At 37.7% G+C, this 16,432-nt stretch overlaps 1 protein-coding gene across 1 annotated transcript in view; it reads left to right on the plus strand.

Moving 5' to 3' along the window:
• The window catches only part of TSNAX (translin associated factor X), a 57,640-nt gene that overhangs the window by 14,813 nt on the left and 26,395 nt on the right, over positions 1–16,432 (plus strand). Inside the window, exon 4 of the mRNA XM_077168343.1 lies at positions 12,471–12,601. Within this exon, the coding sequence (XP_077024458.1) occupies positions 12,471–12,601 (131 nt within the window). The remainder of the gene's footprint in view (positions 1–12,470; positions 12,602–16,432) is intronic.

Here is a 16,432-nt window from a genome sequence, read left to right on the forward strand (position 1 = left end):
GTCTAATGTGCTATTCATTCCACTGTATTTTTTAAACATTTTTTTACTGTGAAATATAACAGATGCAAAAAAGCAATAAATTTCAAAATATATTTGAACAAGTAGTTATAGAACAGATTTCAAAGTTTGGTATGGGTTACAGTTTCAGGTTTTTCCTATTAGCTGGTCCAAAACACTGGAGACTAAAAAGAAATATCAATAAAATTATTCAGTAGTCATACTAATTTGTTATATGCTAACTTCTCTGCTGTATCTACTCCTCCTTTGATCTGCTTTCCAATTTTAGGGATGTTTGGATTACACCCATTCTAACTTTTTTTATGTTGCAAAGGGGTGTCTACTATATAGGATAGGGGTATATAACTGGTTAATGTTCTTGAAGAGAATGGCACCTCTGGGTTTCAGGACTTATCTAGCCTAGGAATCATCTGAAGGTTTTAGGTGTCTAAAAAGTAAACTTAATGTGTGCAGCTTTTGTAGGATCTAAGATAGAACCCTGGGTATTATTTAGGGTTTACAGGAATGGTTTAGGTTGGGGGTTGGCAAACGATCGTAAATAGCAATATCTTGCTGAAGCCTCCAGAATAGCCTCTCGACTATTTGAGCTCTCTTAGCCACGGAGGCCTTATTTTGTTACATTTCTTTTCCCCCTTTTGATCAGGAAGTCATTGTTGATCCCGTGGTTCCAGGGCCAGATTCATCCCTGGGAGTCATGTCCCACATTGCCAGGGAAACTCAAACTCTTGGACATCATGTCCTATGGGGGAGAGTAATGATTTTACTTGCAGAGTTGGGCTTAGAGATAAAGAGGCCACATCTGAGCAACAAGAGGTTCTCTGGAAGTAACTATTAGGTATAATTACAGGTAGGCTAAGCTTCTCTGCTGCACAAATAAGTATCATAAGAGCAAGCCTCAAGATCAAGGGCATGGCCTATTAGCTTGAGAGTCCCTAGTGTTTGAAAGTATTTGAAACTTTCCCAGGTGGGAAAGTTTAATAGTTCCGTATTTTTTTCCCAGTCCCTAAAGGGACTTTGCCAATACTTTTTAATTACCTGCTCAATATACTCTTGGTATGTACCTTAAGCTATACAGAATTAACAAGCCCTCATTCCCATTCTAGGCTCCATGCATTTCGATTGTTAAAATGAACTATCCAGACAGGTTGAGTTAGATTGTGTGCTACAGAAAATTTAGGTTTTGTACAAAGTAAAGCCTTCTTCCTTTGGTCTCATGCAGTGGTGAAGTTCTAAAATACAGACACTGTCATTCTTTACCCTGTATTCTGATTTACCTTATTCTCAACCAAATCGCTTTGTTCTTACCTCTTAATTGAAGTCTGATATTGTTTTGCATTTCTTTAACAGTTTTATATGTAGGAACACTGACTTTCAGAACTACAGAACTCCAAGTCTGAGTCTTAGGTGTCATACAGGTACCCAAAGTTCCAGGGAAATATCAGGCTATACACATATAGCACAGCATTGCAGAATCTACAAATAACACTTAAAGTTCAGAAATAAATGTAACTGCTATAATAGCTTACAATCACAGCCTGGATCTTCTTGTAAGTATTTTCTACAAGAGACCATACAATGTTTGTCCTTTTGTTTCTGGCTTATGTTGCACAACATAGTTTCCTCACGGCTCATTCATCTTGTTGCATGCTTATGATTTCGTTCCTTTCTATAGCTGCATGATTTTCCATCATATATACACACCACACTTCACCTTTCTTCTTCACAGTCATTGTACCCTTTGCCACCTCCATCCATTGGGAATCATGGATAATGTCCAAAATAAACCATCTGTGTCTCACAGTATCTTCACTTAGTTTTACAATGATTATCACTCTTCATTTTAGACTATTTTATTTGCTCCAAAGAGAAAAGTAACAAATATACCCTCACGAAAGAGAAAATCTCAAACTTCTCTTAACTCCTCTCTCTCCCCGCAAATTATTAACCCCTAGTATTGCTATGGTACTGGTGATGTCTTCCTGTTAAATATAGACCATAGCATGCAATGGTACTTTTCCCCTTATAACCTTCTATTATTGACTCTTTGTACAAGGTTCATACCTTTGAAGTAGTTCATACAAAAACTTATTTATATTTGTACTGTTAATTGATGAGATACATGGCTCTATACAACCTTTTAAAATCATATTGACCTTCAGTATGGAAATATTACTTAATAAACCCATTACTGAACTACCATCACTTTCATTCATTCCCATACATTTAAATTCAGCCTCATTAGGTCACCATTCACCTATCTCTAGCTTCTGTGTAACTCTAGGTTCCCTATATTCTACATTATAAGGCTTTACCAGGTTCATATGAGAGAAATCATTCAGTGTCTATCCTTTTGTGTCTGGCTTATTTCACTCAGCATTATGTCCTCAAGGTTTATCCGTGTTGTCATATGCATCAGGACCTCGTTGCATCTTACTGCTGCATAATATTCCATCATATGTATATACCACTCGTTTTTTTTTTATGAGAAAGAGCTTCCACTTTTTATTTATTTAAATATATTGATAAGGATCCATATTGCATTATAATTTTTAAAAATTTTTTATTAATTTTAAATTTAAAAAATATGACAAGAAACACAAACATTTTTAATATATAATCATTGTTATACATATATAATCAGTAATTCACAATATCTTCACATAGTTGCATATTCGTCATCATGATCATTTCTTAGAACATTTGCATCAATTCAGAAAAAGAAATAAAAGACAACAGAAAAAGAAATAAAATGAAAACAGAAAAAAAACTTATGCATACCATACCCCTTAACCCTCCCCTACATTGATCACTAGCATTTCAAATAATTTATTTTAACATTTGTTCCCCTTATTATTTAATTTTATTCCATATGTTCTACTCATCTGTTGACAAGGTAGATAAAAGGAGCATCAGACACAAGGTTTTCTCAATCACGCAGTCACATTGTGAAAGCTATATCATTATACAATCATCATCAAAAAACATGGCTACTGGAACACAGCTCTACATTTTCAGGCAGTTCCCTCCAGCCTCTCCATTACATCTTGAATAACAAGGTGATATCTACTTAATGCATAAGAATAACCTCCAGGATAGCCTCTCGACTCTGAAATCTCTCAGCCAAGTGCTTTGTCTCCTTTCACTCTTCCCCCTTTTAGTCGAGAAGGTTTTCTCAATCCCTTGATGCTGAGTCTCCGCTCATTCTAGGATTTCTGTCCCACGTTGCCAGGAAGGTCCACACTCCTGGGAGTAATGTCCTATGTAGACGGGGGAGGGTGGTGAGTTTGCTTGTTGTGTTGGCTGGAGAGAGAGGCCACATCTGAGTAACAAAAGACACTCTCTTGGGGTTGACTCCTAGGCCTAATTTTAAGTAGGCTTGACCTATCCTTTGTGGGGTTAGTTTCATATGAACAAACCCCAAGACTGGGGCCTCAGCCTATAGTTTTGGTTGTCCACACTGCTTGTGAGAATATCAAGAATTCAACTTGGGGGGGTTGAGTTTTCCCCCATTCTCACCATTTCCCAAAGGGGACTTTGCAAATACTTTTCCACTCACTGATCAAATCACTCTGGAATTCATTGGGGCATCACTCGGGACAAACCAACAAAATCTCATGTCCTATTCAAGGTTCCATGTATTTATGTTGTTCAACCAACTGTCTACATAAGTTATATTAGGACATGTACTAGTCAAAATATAAATTTGGTACCAAATAAACATTTTTTGTTTTAGTCTCACATATAAGTTGAAATTTTAAAATATTAATTCCCACCAATTTTCAGCACCCTGCAGTAATGACATTCCTTTGTTCTTCCTCATGCAAAAACATTTTTTAAATTTGTACATTTAGTCACTATCATTATACACTCTAGGCATTCCTAGATGATACTATCTCAATCTTTATCATCTATTTTTCTTTGTGATTTCATTTATGCCCTCAGCCCTCCTCCCTCTATCATTCTCACATTCAGCTTCATTCAGGGTTTTAACGTAATTGTATTACAGTTAGGTAGTATTGTGCTGTCCATTTCTGAGTTTTTTATATTCAGTCCTGTTGCACAATCTGTATCCCTTCAGCTCCAATTACCCAATATCTTACCCTATTTCTATCTCCTGATGGTCTCTGTCACCAACGAAATATTCCAAGTTTATTCACTAATGTCAGTTCATATCAGTGAGACCATACAGTATTTGTCCTTTTGTTTTTGGCTAATCTCACTCAGCATAATGTCCTTAAGGTCCATCCATGTTGTTACACACTTCATAACTTTATTCTGTCTTACAGTTGCATAAATTCCATCGTATGTATATGCCACAGTTTGTTTAGCCACCCGTCTGTTGATGGAAATTTTGGCTGTTTCCATCTCTCGGTAATTGTAAATAATGCTGCTATAAACATTGGTGTGCAAATGTCCGTTTGTGTCCTTGCCCTCATGTCCTTTGAGTAGAGATAGCATATAGATGGGTCCTGTTTTTTAATTCATTCTGCCAGTGTATGTCTTTTGATTGGGGAGTTTAATCCATTAACATTTAGTGTTATTACTGCATGGGTAGTACTTTCTTCTACTATTTTGCCTTCTGGATTTTATATGTCATATCTAATTTTCCTTCTTTTTACCTTTACTCATAGTGTTCCTTTCTACACTCTTCTCCAAACCTCTCTCGTCTGTCTTTTCATATCTGTCTCTAGTGCTTCCTTTAGTATTTCTTGCAGAACTGGTCTCTTGGTCACAAATTCTCTCAGTGATTTTTTGTCTGAAAATGTTTTAATTTCTCCCTCATTTAAGGACAATTTTTCTGGACAATTCTTGGTTGGCAGTTTTTCTCTTTTAATAATTTAAATATATCATCCCACTGTCTTCTCACCCCATGGTTTCTGCTGAGAAATCTATGCATAGTCTTATTGGGCTTCCCTTGTATGTGATGGATTGCTTTTCTCTTGCTGCTTTCAAGATTCTTTCTCTTTGACCTCTGGCATTCTGATTAGTAAATGTCTTGTAGAGCGCCTATTTGGATCTATTCTCTTTGGGGTGCGCTGCAGTTCTTGGATCTGTAATTTTAAGTCTTTCCTAAGAGTTGGGAAATTTTCAGTGATAATTTCCTCCATTAGTTTTTCTCCTCCTTTTCCCTTCTCTTCTCCTTCTCGGACACCCACAACACGTATATTCGTGCGCTTCATATTGTCCTTCAGTTCTCTGAGTCCCTGCTCATATTTTTCCATGTTTTCCCCTATATTTTCTTTTTCTTGTCAGATTTCAGATGTTTGTCCTCCAGTTCACAAATCCTATGTTCTGCCTCTCAAAATCTACCATTGTAGGTTTCCATTGTTTTTTTCATCTCCTCTACTGTGCCTTTCATTCCCATAAGTTCTGTGATTTGTTTTTTTAGACTTTTGATTTCTTCTTTTTTTCATTCCTTGCCTTATTTATATCCTCCCTTAATTCATTGATTTGGTTTTTGATGAGGTTTTCCGTATCTGTTCGTATATTCTGAATTAATTGTTTCAGCTCCTGTAGCTCATTTGAATTGTTGGTTTGTTCCTTTGACTGGGCCATATTTTTGATTTTCCTAGTGTGATTTGTTATTTTTGCTGGCGTCTAGGCATTTAATTACCTTAATTAGTTTATTCTGGAGATTGTTTTCACTTCTTTTACCTAGGGTTTTCTTGGTGGATGAATTTGTTGTCTATCTGTTCTTTGACATTCAGTTCAGCTTTATCTGGACCTCTAGCTTAGGTTTTGTTTAACAGAGGAGAATTTTTCAGTTCTTGTTTTCTTGGCCGGCTTGTATGGTGCCTTTTTCCCCCCACATTTAGGAGGGTCTACTTAGGTATTAAAGTGGTGTTAGCTTCAAAAAATGAGATAGTAGTATTACTTTTTCCTCAATTTTGGGGAGGAATTTGAGCAAAATTCCTGTTGGTTCTTCTTATAATGTTTGGTAAAATTCCCCCATGAAGCCATCTGGGCCTGGGATTTTTTTTGTAGGAAGGTCTTTGATGACTGATTGAATCTTTGTACTTGTGATTGGTTTGTTGAGGTCTAACAATCTTGAGTCAGTGTAGTTTGTATGTGTCTAGGAATTTGTCCATTTCATTGAAGTTGTCTAATTTGTTGGCAGATAGTTCATAGTATTCTCATGATTTTTTTATTTTTTCAGGGTCCACCCTCTTACTTCTGTATTTATTTGCATCCTCTCTCTTATTTTCTTTGTCAGCCTACCTAGGGGTCCGTCAATTTTATTGATTTTCTCAAAGAACCAACTTTTGGTTTCATTGATTCTTTCTGTGGTTTTTGTGCTCTGATTCATTTATTTTTGTTTAATTTTTGTTATTTCTCTTCTATTTACTTTGGGGTTAGCTCCTTCAGGTAAGCAGTTAAGTCCTCGATTTTTTTCTTTTTCTTGTTTTTTAATATGGGCATTTAGTGCAAAAAATTTCCCTATCAACACTGCCTTTCCCACAACCCATAAGTTCTGATATGTTGTGTTCTCATTTTCATTCATCTCCAGATATTTACTGATTTCTCTTACAGTTTCTTCTTTGACACATCAAGTGTGTTATTTAATCTCCATATATTTGTGAAACTTCTAGTTATTTGCTGGTTATTGATTTCCAGCTTCCTTCCGTTGTGATAAGAGAAAATGCTTTGAATAATTTTAATCTTTTAGAATGTATTAAGACCTGTTTTGTGCCCCAGCATATGATCTATCATGGAGACTATTCCATGAGCACTGAGAAGAATGTATATCCTGGGTTTTTGGGGTAAATTGATCTATATATGTCTGTTAAGTCTAATCCATTTATTACATTGTTTAGGTTCTGTATTTCCTTATTGATACGCAGTAAGACAAACAACATTCATCTGTTTCCTATCTATAGAGAAGAGTCATGAAGTCTCCTACTTTTATTGTTGAAATGTCTGTTGAGTCACTTCAGTTTTACTAGTGTTTGCCTCATGTACCTTGAAGTTCCTTGACTGGGAACATAAATATTTTTTATTGTTTGTTTTTCTTGGTAAATTGTCCCTTTTATTAATATGTGGTATCTTTTCTTGTCTCTTATATCTTTACATTTAAAATCTGTTTTTTCTGGTATTAGCATAGCTATTCATGCTTTCTTTTGTTTACAGCTTGCATAGAACGTTTTTATCCATTCTCTCACTTTCAATATGTGTATCCTTGGGTCTAAGATAAGTCTCTTCTAAGCAGCATATAGATGGATCATACTTTAAAATCCATTCTGCCAATCTGTTTCTTATAATTGGTGAACTTAGTCTGTTAACATTCAGAGTTATTATTGTAAAGGCAGTTCTTGAATCTACCATCTTATTCTTTGGCTTTATTTGTCAGATCTGTATACTCTTTTCCATCTTTCTTTTTTTATCCTTTGAGTTACCCTGATACTCTTCAATTCTGTGCTCTCCTCTAGACATCCCTCTGATGTCAGCTGACAGGGCTCCCTTTAGTATTTCTTATAGGGCAGGTCTCTTGTTGACTACTTCTGTCAGTCTTTCTTTGTCTTTGAAGATTTTATTCTCTCCTTCACTTTTGAAAGACAGCTTTACTGGATAAAGAATTCTTCGCTCTAAGTCTTTTTTTTTCAGCATCTTAAATATATCATAACACTGCCTTTTTGCCTCCATGGTGCTGTTAAGTAGTCTGAATTTAGTCTATGTGGCTTCCCTTGCATCTGATGAATTGCTTTTCTCTTGCTGGTTTCCAGACTTTCTGCTTCTCTTCAGCATTTGAGAGTCTGATCAGTATGTGTCTTGGAGTGGGCCTATTTGGATTTATTCTATTTGGAGTTTGTTGGGCTTCTTTGATTTGTATATTTATGTCCTTTGTAAGGGTTGGGAAGTTTTCTCCCATTATCTGCTCATCAAATCTTTGTAGTCCTTTACTCTTCTCCTTCTGGGAGACTGATGATTCTTATATTTGTGTGCTTCATGTTGTCCAATTCCAGTTTTTCCATTTTTTTTTTTTGCTATTTGTTCTTTTGTGTGTTCGAATTCAGTTGCCCTGTCCTCTAGTTTGCTTATTCTTTCTTCTCCTTCTTTCAATCTACTGTTGCGTGTCTCTCCTATATTTTTAATTTTGTCTACACTCTTTCATCTCTGAGATTATCTGTTTTCCTTTCAAATTCTTGTTTATGCTCTTCTAGTGCTTTCTTGATATCCTTTATGTCATTAGCCAGTGTATTAAAGATTAGAAGATTTGCATGAACTGTTTGGTTGTTACCCCCTCGGGTTTTAATTTGGTCATTTGCTGGGCCATATATGTGTACATCTTCATGGGCTTTGTGATTTTTTGGTTGGCTTTGAGGCATTTGGTTATCTTTATAAGGTTGTTTTAAAAGTTGATTTCCCTTTCTTGTCTAAGGTTTTATATTTTCTTGGGTTTGTGTTGAAGGTCTCCTTTTGTTTTTGGTTTGTCACTGATTCCCTCCCAAACCAAGGCCCAGACCTTGTTGAAAGCTAGGCCAGTAGGCAGTTTGCCAGACTGTGCTTTTTGCATCTTCCTAGCAGATGGCACTCTTGTGCCACTACTTCCCTTACGCCCACCTCTCCCTGACTGCGGCAGCTGGCTGAGGAGGATGGAGACCCAGTGCAATTCTAGTCAAGGCTGCTTGTCTAGGTACACGTTGAAACGTACCAACCCCAGGGCTGGGGGCTAGGCAGTATACACTTTGGCAGAGAATCTGCTTGTGGACCCAGTTGGTATAGTGGTCACCAGGTTCCCGCTTGGAATGACCTTGTACTGTGGGACTGAGTATTTCAACTGCCTCTGCCCTCAGTCAACCCTAAAAAGCTTGGTGGTGTGGTGTGGCTTGGCTTGCTTCCTTGGCCACTCTTCTCTGCCCGTCTATGCCTGAGGGCCCCAGGTCTCCTTGTGGAAACGGACGTGGTAGCAAGATCAGTAGTCAGACCAGCTCCATTCTGTGTTTCCCCTTCCTTCATAAAGGAGGGCCCCCAGTCTCTGCCAAAAACCAGGTGCTCACAGTAGCCTCCCTTTTGTTGGGGGCAGACCCTGTGTACTTGCTGTAAGTTCTCTTTGTGCAGGCACACCATGTCTGCTAGCTTCTGGGTTGCCCTAGTAGCTTCTCACTGCAGAGCTGAGAGGGAAGGTCTCCCAGTCTAGCTGTGGAGGCCTGCAGGAGTATAGGAGCACCCTGCTCCTTTGGAACCTGAGTCTTCCTGTGCACTGTAGCTTGCCCCAGGGGAAGTCAGGACCAAGCACACTTACCCTGTTCTCTCCATCCCAATTTTTCCGCTTTTTCATCCAGGACCTCCCTATATAGTGTAGAAGTCCCTCTCTGGTCACTTGCACCCTAGAACTGCTGTCCTGGTCGTATTTCTGTCACTTCTCTAGTAGTTCCATGTAGCAGGGGTGAACTCAGCCTATCCTATTCTGCCATCTTCCCGGAGTCCCACTGTGTTTTTATCTCAGTGTTTTTTACCTGTCTACAAACTCAGTTTTGATCTTTTGTATTTTCTATGTCTATCTTTAAGGGGTTTATGTTTTCTTGTATGTTCTTTAGCATATGGAAATAGTTGTCACAATTTTACTTATATTCACACTTTAGTAAAAATTGGGCATCTGTATGTCCCTGGGACTTTATTCTGTTCCATGGTTTAATTTTGTATCCTGACACCAATACCATTCTGTCTTGGTAACTATAGCTTTATAATAAATCTCCAGGTTAGGTAGTATAAGTCCTCCAATTTGTTCTTTCTGGTAATTTTTTTTTTATTAGGAGATGCGCTAGTCAAAATATAAATTTTGTATCAAATAAACATTTTTTGCTTTAGTCTCACACATAGGTTAAAGTTTTAAAATATTAATTACCATCTATTTTCAACACCCTGCATTAATGACATTCCTTTGTTCTTCCTCATGTAGAAACATTTTAAACTTTTCATATTTAGTCACTATCATTATATACTCTAGGAATTCCTAGATTTTACCATCTCAGTCTTTATCTCTGTCTTTCCTTCTGATTTCATTTGTGCTCCCAGCCCTCCTCCCTCTATCGTTCTCACATTCAGCCTTATTCAGTGTTCTCACATTATTGTATTACAGTTAGATAGTATTGTGCTATTCATTTCTGAATTTTATGGTGGCCATGTAAGTTGGAACCCACTAAGGAGTGTGTAACAACTCACCTGCCGGATCATAGCCCTGAAAATGGATGGTGCTGGAGCGTCAGGCCCATACCCGGTCGTCGCCGGGAGTCGGGATGGGAACGGGACAGGTGGGGTGGGGTGGGGGGGCGTCCCCACTCTCGCCGCCTGGATCCCCCAGCACCCCGCGGACGCTATGCCGCGACGAGTAGGAGGGTCCCTGTGGTGAGCCTTGAAGCCTGGGGCACGGGCCCAGGTGGAGCCGCCGCAGATCTTGGTGGTAGTAGCAAATATTCGAAAACTTTGAAGGCCGAAGTGGAGAAGGGTTCCATGTGAACAGCAGTTGAACATGGGTCAGTCGGTCCTGAGAGATGGGCGAGCGCCGTTCCGAAGGGACGGGCCATGGCCTCTGTTGCCCTTGGCGGATGGAAAGGGAGTTGGGTTCAGATCCTCTAATCCAGAGTGGCGGAGACGGGCGCCGCGAGGCGTCCAGTGCGGTAACGCAACCGATCCCGGAGAAGCCGGCGGGAGCCCCGGGGAGAGTTCTCTTTTCTTTGTGAAGGGCAGGGCACCCTGGAATGGGTTCTTCCTGGTAATTTTTGATGCGATGCCGAACGTGTTGATTTTACCTTGTCTAATATTGGATGTTAACTGTATTTTTAAAAAATATTTTTTGTGTTTGTCTTATGTCTCAATTAAGCTACTTGGAAACTAATGTTTTAGTGGTGTACTTTAAAAGATTTGTTAGATGGGACTAAAACCCTTCTAGTTTGAGGTTGTTCCTTCTTACCTTTCCCCCTCACTGCAGGCAGTACTCTCTGACTACTTTACCTGATTCCTCATGTTTTTACAAGGTTTTTCCACTCAGATTGATGGAAACAGTCACTACTTCTGTCGTTTTGTGTGCTGTGGAAATTGTTTTGCCTTCCAGGCTTTAGGTGGAATTTTCCCCCAGCCTTGGGTAATTTCCTCGCATGCCTGCACTGATCAGGTCTTAGCTGAAGACTTGATCTCTGCAGATCTCTGGAGCTCTCTGTACAGCTTTTTCTTTGTTACTCTGCCCAGCAGTGTTTAGCTATCTTGACCTCTGTGATTTCCCAAATCCATCTCGATTCATGGAGATGGATGGAGACTCCTGGGCTCCACCTAGGTTCCCTGCCCCTGCATTGCCTCGTAGAAACTCTCTCCAGACAATAAGATGATATAATTCTAGGGTTTATGTCATTTTCTTCCCTCTCTCTCAGGTATCCCAGTCAATGTTGCCAGTTGTCAAATGTTTGAAAACCATTGTTTATTTTCTTTTTGATTGTTGAAGGCAGGAGAATAAACATGGTTCATGATTCCTAACTGAAAGCAGAAGTCCCGGGATGTCATTTTTTTTTTTAGCTTTCTTTTATTGTATATTATAACATATATACAAAGCAAAGAAATAAAGCAATAGCTTCCAAAGCACTCTTCAACAAGTAGTTATAGGATACCCCAGAGTTTGTCATGGTCTGCTGTGCGATCCTCTGAGTCTTTTTTCCTTCTAGCTGCTCCAGAATACAGGAGTCTAGAAGGCTTAAATATTTTTTTTATCATCACAGTAGGCTTTTTTTTTAATTCCTTTTTTATTTTGTGAAAGATAACATGTATACAAAAAACAATAAATTTCAAAGTGCAGCACCACAATTAGTTGTAGAACCTATTTCAGAATTTGAAATAGGTTATAGTTCCACAATTTTAGATTTTTACTTATAGCTGCTCTAAGATACTGGAGACTAAAAGAGATATCAGTTTAATGATTCAGCATTCAGATTCATTTGTTAAATCCTATCTTCACTGTATAACTCCACTATCACCTTTGATCTTAATCATCCCTCTCTTTAGGAGTGTTTGGACTATGGACATTCTAAATTTTTCGTATTAGAAGGGTCTGTCACTAATATGGGGTAGGGAGACAGAACTATCTGATGTTCTGGAAAGGCTGGGCGCAATAGGTTTCAGGACTTATCTGGACCAGGGACTCATCTGGAGATTGTAGATTTCTGGAAAGTTACTCTAGTGCATGGAACCCTTGTTGAATCTTATATATTGCCCTAAGATGTCATATTTTATGCATATATTTTTCTTATAGTTGTGATTGTATATTTATACAATTTTGTATACATTTTTCACATGATAATGGTACAGCAGTTTTAATGTTTTTACATATCCTTAATAAATGTAATTGTAGTTTTGAGTTAGAAGTATCCACATACATATAATATTTATTTAGTACTCTTAAGACTAATGTTATGATTATTTCAGAATTTAACTATCATAATGTCTGACTGATGGTGTCTTGATTATAGTGCTCCTGATATGGAAGAAATATTGACTGAATCAGAAATTAAGTTGGATGGTGTCAGACAAAAGATACTGCAGGTAGCTCAGGAGCTATCTGGAGAAGATATGCATCAGTTTCATCGAGCCATTACTACAGGTAAGAATAGGTTTGGTTTGCTTATAATGATTTATGTGTGACTTGGGTGAAATTTGACACCTGTTGAAATACCATATCACCTATTAGCTTTTTTTTTTTTTTTTTTTTTAAAGAGAGAGGGAGGAAAGGAAGGAAAGACAGAGAAGGAAGGAAGGGAGGAAGAAAGGGAAACATTTTTAAACATTTTCTTGTTTTTATTATATTTTGTTTGTTTGTTTGTTTGTTACATGGGCTGGGGCCGGGAATCGAACCGGGGTCCTCCGGCACGGCAGGCAAGCACTCTTGCCCGCTGAGCCACCGCGGCCCGCCACCTATTAGCTTTTAAAGCTTGAGAATTTTTAGTGGTAAAATGAAGATAGTCCAAAAATTATTCAGTTGACTTTATTTTTATAATAGTGTGCCATAATAGATACTGATCAATTTTAATAATGCAATTGAGAAAACAGACTTAATAAAATGAACTTTATTCTTGAATGTGTAGGGTGTGTTCAGACAGGGCATATCTAATTTCCATCTACAGGTTTATCTCATTGGTGGCTCCAAGTTTTAGTTTCAGGAGGTTCATGATAGAGAATGTATTACTTAAGCCAAGTGAATCCAAACCTCTTATAGTGTGACTTCATATCTGGAAGTTTTAGGATAATAATAGGTTTTATATGTTTATTTAAAAAGATTCAAGGGCATTGTATCTTAGTGGGCATCATTCATTGTCATATTTGTTGAATAAATGTTTAAAGTGCTTGGTTTTTTCTTCTTCATCCTTTTCTTAATGTAGTTCCTTCCACTCTATAATTCAGAAATGTTCTAAGAATTATTACAGAAAGACAAAGTAAAAGCTTGATTCATACTTATGGAACTATGTGAAAGTTTTGTGTTCATTTCTGTTAAATAGCCGATACCATTGAGCTCAGATAAGTTCAGCAGTGGGAAATGAGTTCATTTGGTATCTGCTCTCTATATATGTCTAGTTTTAGTTTAAACATTTATAATTTCAGAAATATTTTTGTTTCTTAGAAATGCCAAACTATAGTGTGTTGAAGTATCTTTTAATATCAGTTAGAGAAAATACGTACATCCATCAGTTAAAGCTGGGGATGTGTTCTTGGATACTGAATTGATAAACAGTTCTTTAAAGAGTCTTTATAGCGTATTTCCATAGGAGATACGTTCCCATCATCATAATTTGTTAGTTAATATTAGAGGTTTATTTGGCTTTTAAGTAATAGCAGACATAATAAAAATGATTTAATGAATTCAGTTTGTCAGATGGTACAATCTCATACGCAGCACATTTGACAGGTTGGGAAAGGTCAGAAATGTTGGTGGAAAGAAGAGCCAGGCAAAAGCTTAAACAACCCAAGTCTCTAGAAGAAAACGTTTGAGAATATCTTCATGACCTTGTGATAAAGGACTGTTCTAGTTTATTAGCTGCTGGAGTGCAATATACCAGAAATGGAAGGCTTTTAAAAAGGGGGATTTATTATGTTTTTAGGCCATGAAATGTCCCAAGTAAAGCAAGTCTGTAGAAAGATACCTTGATTCAAGAAGGCTGATGAAATTCAGGGTTTCTCTCTCAAGTGAAAAGGCACATGGTGAACACAGTCAGGGTTTCCCTCTTGGCTGGAAGAGCACATGGGGAGCATGGCGTCATCTGCTAGCTTCCTCTCCAGGTACCCAAGAGGTGTTGTCCTTCTTCATCTCCAAAAGTAGCTGCTGGTGGACTCTCTGCTTCATGGTGCTGCAGTATTCTCTGCTCTCTCAGATTCTCGTGGCTTTCTCTCTCATTGTTCTCTAGCCTTTTCCCAAGAGCTTCTTGTTTTAAAGGATTTCAGTAAAACCAATCAAGACCCACCTAGAATGGGTGGAGACGTCTCCACCTAACCCAGTTTAATAACCACTCTTGATTGAGTCACATCTCCAGGGAGATAATCTAATTAAAGTTTCAAGCATACAGTGCTGAATAGAAATTAGAAGAAACGGCTGCCTTTACAAAATGGGATTAGGATTAAAACATGGCTTTTCTAGTGTACATATATCAAGGACATACAGAAAAAATAACTGTTAAAGGAAAAGTTGATCAGTTGAATTTCATTTAAATTAAGAAATTCTGTTCCAGAAGACATTAAGAAAGTGAATAGGCAAGCTGAAATCTGAGAGAACACATTTAAATACATTAATGGATAAAGGACTCATATCTAAAATATATAAAGAACTGCTATAAACCAACAGGAAGACAAATAATTTTAAAAGTTTACAAAAAAACTATTAAAAATGTCACAGTAAAAATGTCCAAATGGTCAGTGGGCATATGAAAAGTTGCTCAATATCATTATTCACTAGAGTAATACAAAGTAAAGGCACAGTGAGATACTGTTCACATAACCCCAATATGGCTGAATTATAAAGACTGATAATACCACTTTAAAAAACTATTTGGTAGTATATTTCACCTAACCATGTGTGTACCGTATTTTCTAGCATTCCCATTCTAGGTATGTACCCAAGAGAAGTGAGACTTGTGTCCTCTAAAAAGCATTTGCAGGAAAGCTCCTAGCAGCTATGGTCATAATATCCTAAAGCTAAAAAAATGATTTAAATGTTCATCAACAGTAGGATGGATAAATTGTGGTGTAATTATACAATGAAATACTATATAGCAATAAAAAAACCAATGAGCATATGCAGCAGCAATATGAATCTCATTTATATTATATTGGACAAAATAAGTATAATTCTATTTTAGTAAAGTTCAAGAACAGGCAAAACTAACCTAAGGAGATAAAAGGCCCCAGCTTACCTCTTCCCCACTCCACCTCCACTGAAACAGGCATATAAAAATATCAAGAGATCGGGAAGGCCATGGTGGCTCAGCAGGCAGAGTTCTCACCTGCCATGCTGAAGACTTGGGTTCGAGTGCCAGTGCCTGCCCATGTTAAAAAAAAATAGACAGATAGATAGATAGACAGACAGATAGATAGATCAAGATGTCAAATAGAAGATAGAAGATGCCACTAACATCTGACTTGCAAGCCAAGTAGCAACAACAAGAGAAATTCTCACTAAAGAATTTTGACAGATTAATATGAATTAGTTAATGATATGAATGGTATATTAATGACATGAATAACATAGCTCTTTTCACTCAACATGACACCCATTTTCATCACAAAAACTGCCCTGAAGAAAAGTATTATTGATATGACCTCCTGACACAAAGAACTGCTCTGGAAAAAGGAACTAAGAACTCAACACTGTTATTTCTTGTTTTAAAAAGCCAGTTATATTCCCAGACCATGGACCCGCCTCAAAAAAAAAAAGCAAGTTACATAAATCTTTTTACATACAGAAAGTTACATAAATCTTTTAAGTGTACAGAGCTCAATGAAAGTTTACATATGTACACCCATGTAACCCAATAGAGAGAAAATATAAAACAGATACATCAATAGCTGGAAAATGTTTCAGTCACAAGTGTTGTTTTGGTTTGCTAATGCTGCCGAATGCAATATATCAGAAATGGATTGGCTTTTACAAGGGATTTGTTAGGTTACAGATTTACAGTTCTAAGGCCATGAAAATGTCCAAATTAAGGCATCATCAAGAGGATACCTTCACTCAAGAAAGGCCGATCATGTCCAGGGTTTCTCTTGTCACATGGGAAGGTATTTGGTGATGTCCTTCACTCCTGGCTGCTGATTCCTGTGACTTTCTCTCCAGGTTCTGGCTCTTTCAGTTACTGTGGGTCCTTGTGTAGCATCTCCCCGGGTGTTTCTGTCTGCATCTCCAAGCATCTGTGTCCTCTCTAAAATGTCCCTCTCTTAAAGGATTCCA

Source organism: Tamandua tetradactyla, chromosome 7 (assembly GCF_023851605.1).
Source record: "Tamandua tetradactyla isolate mTamTet1 chromosome 7, mTamTet1.pri, whole genome shotgun sequence".
Classification (NCBI taxonomy): Eukaryota; Metazoa; Chordata; class Mammalia; order Pilosa; family Myrmecophagidae; genus Tamandua; species Tamandua tetradactyla.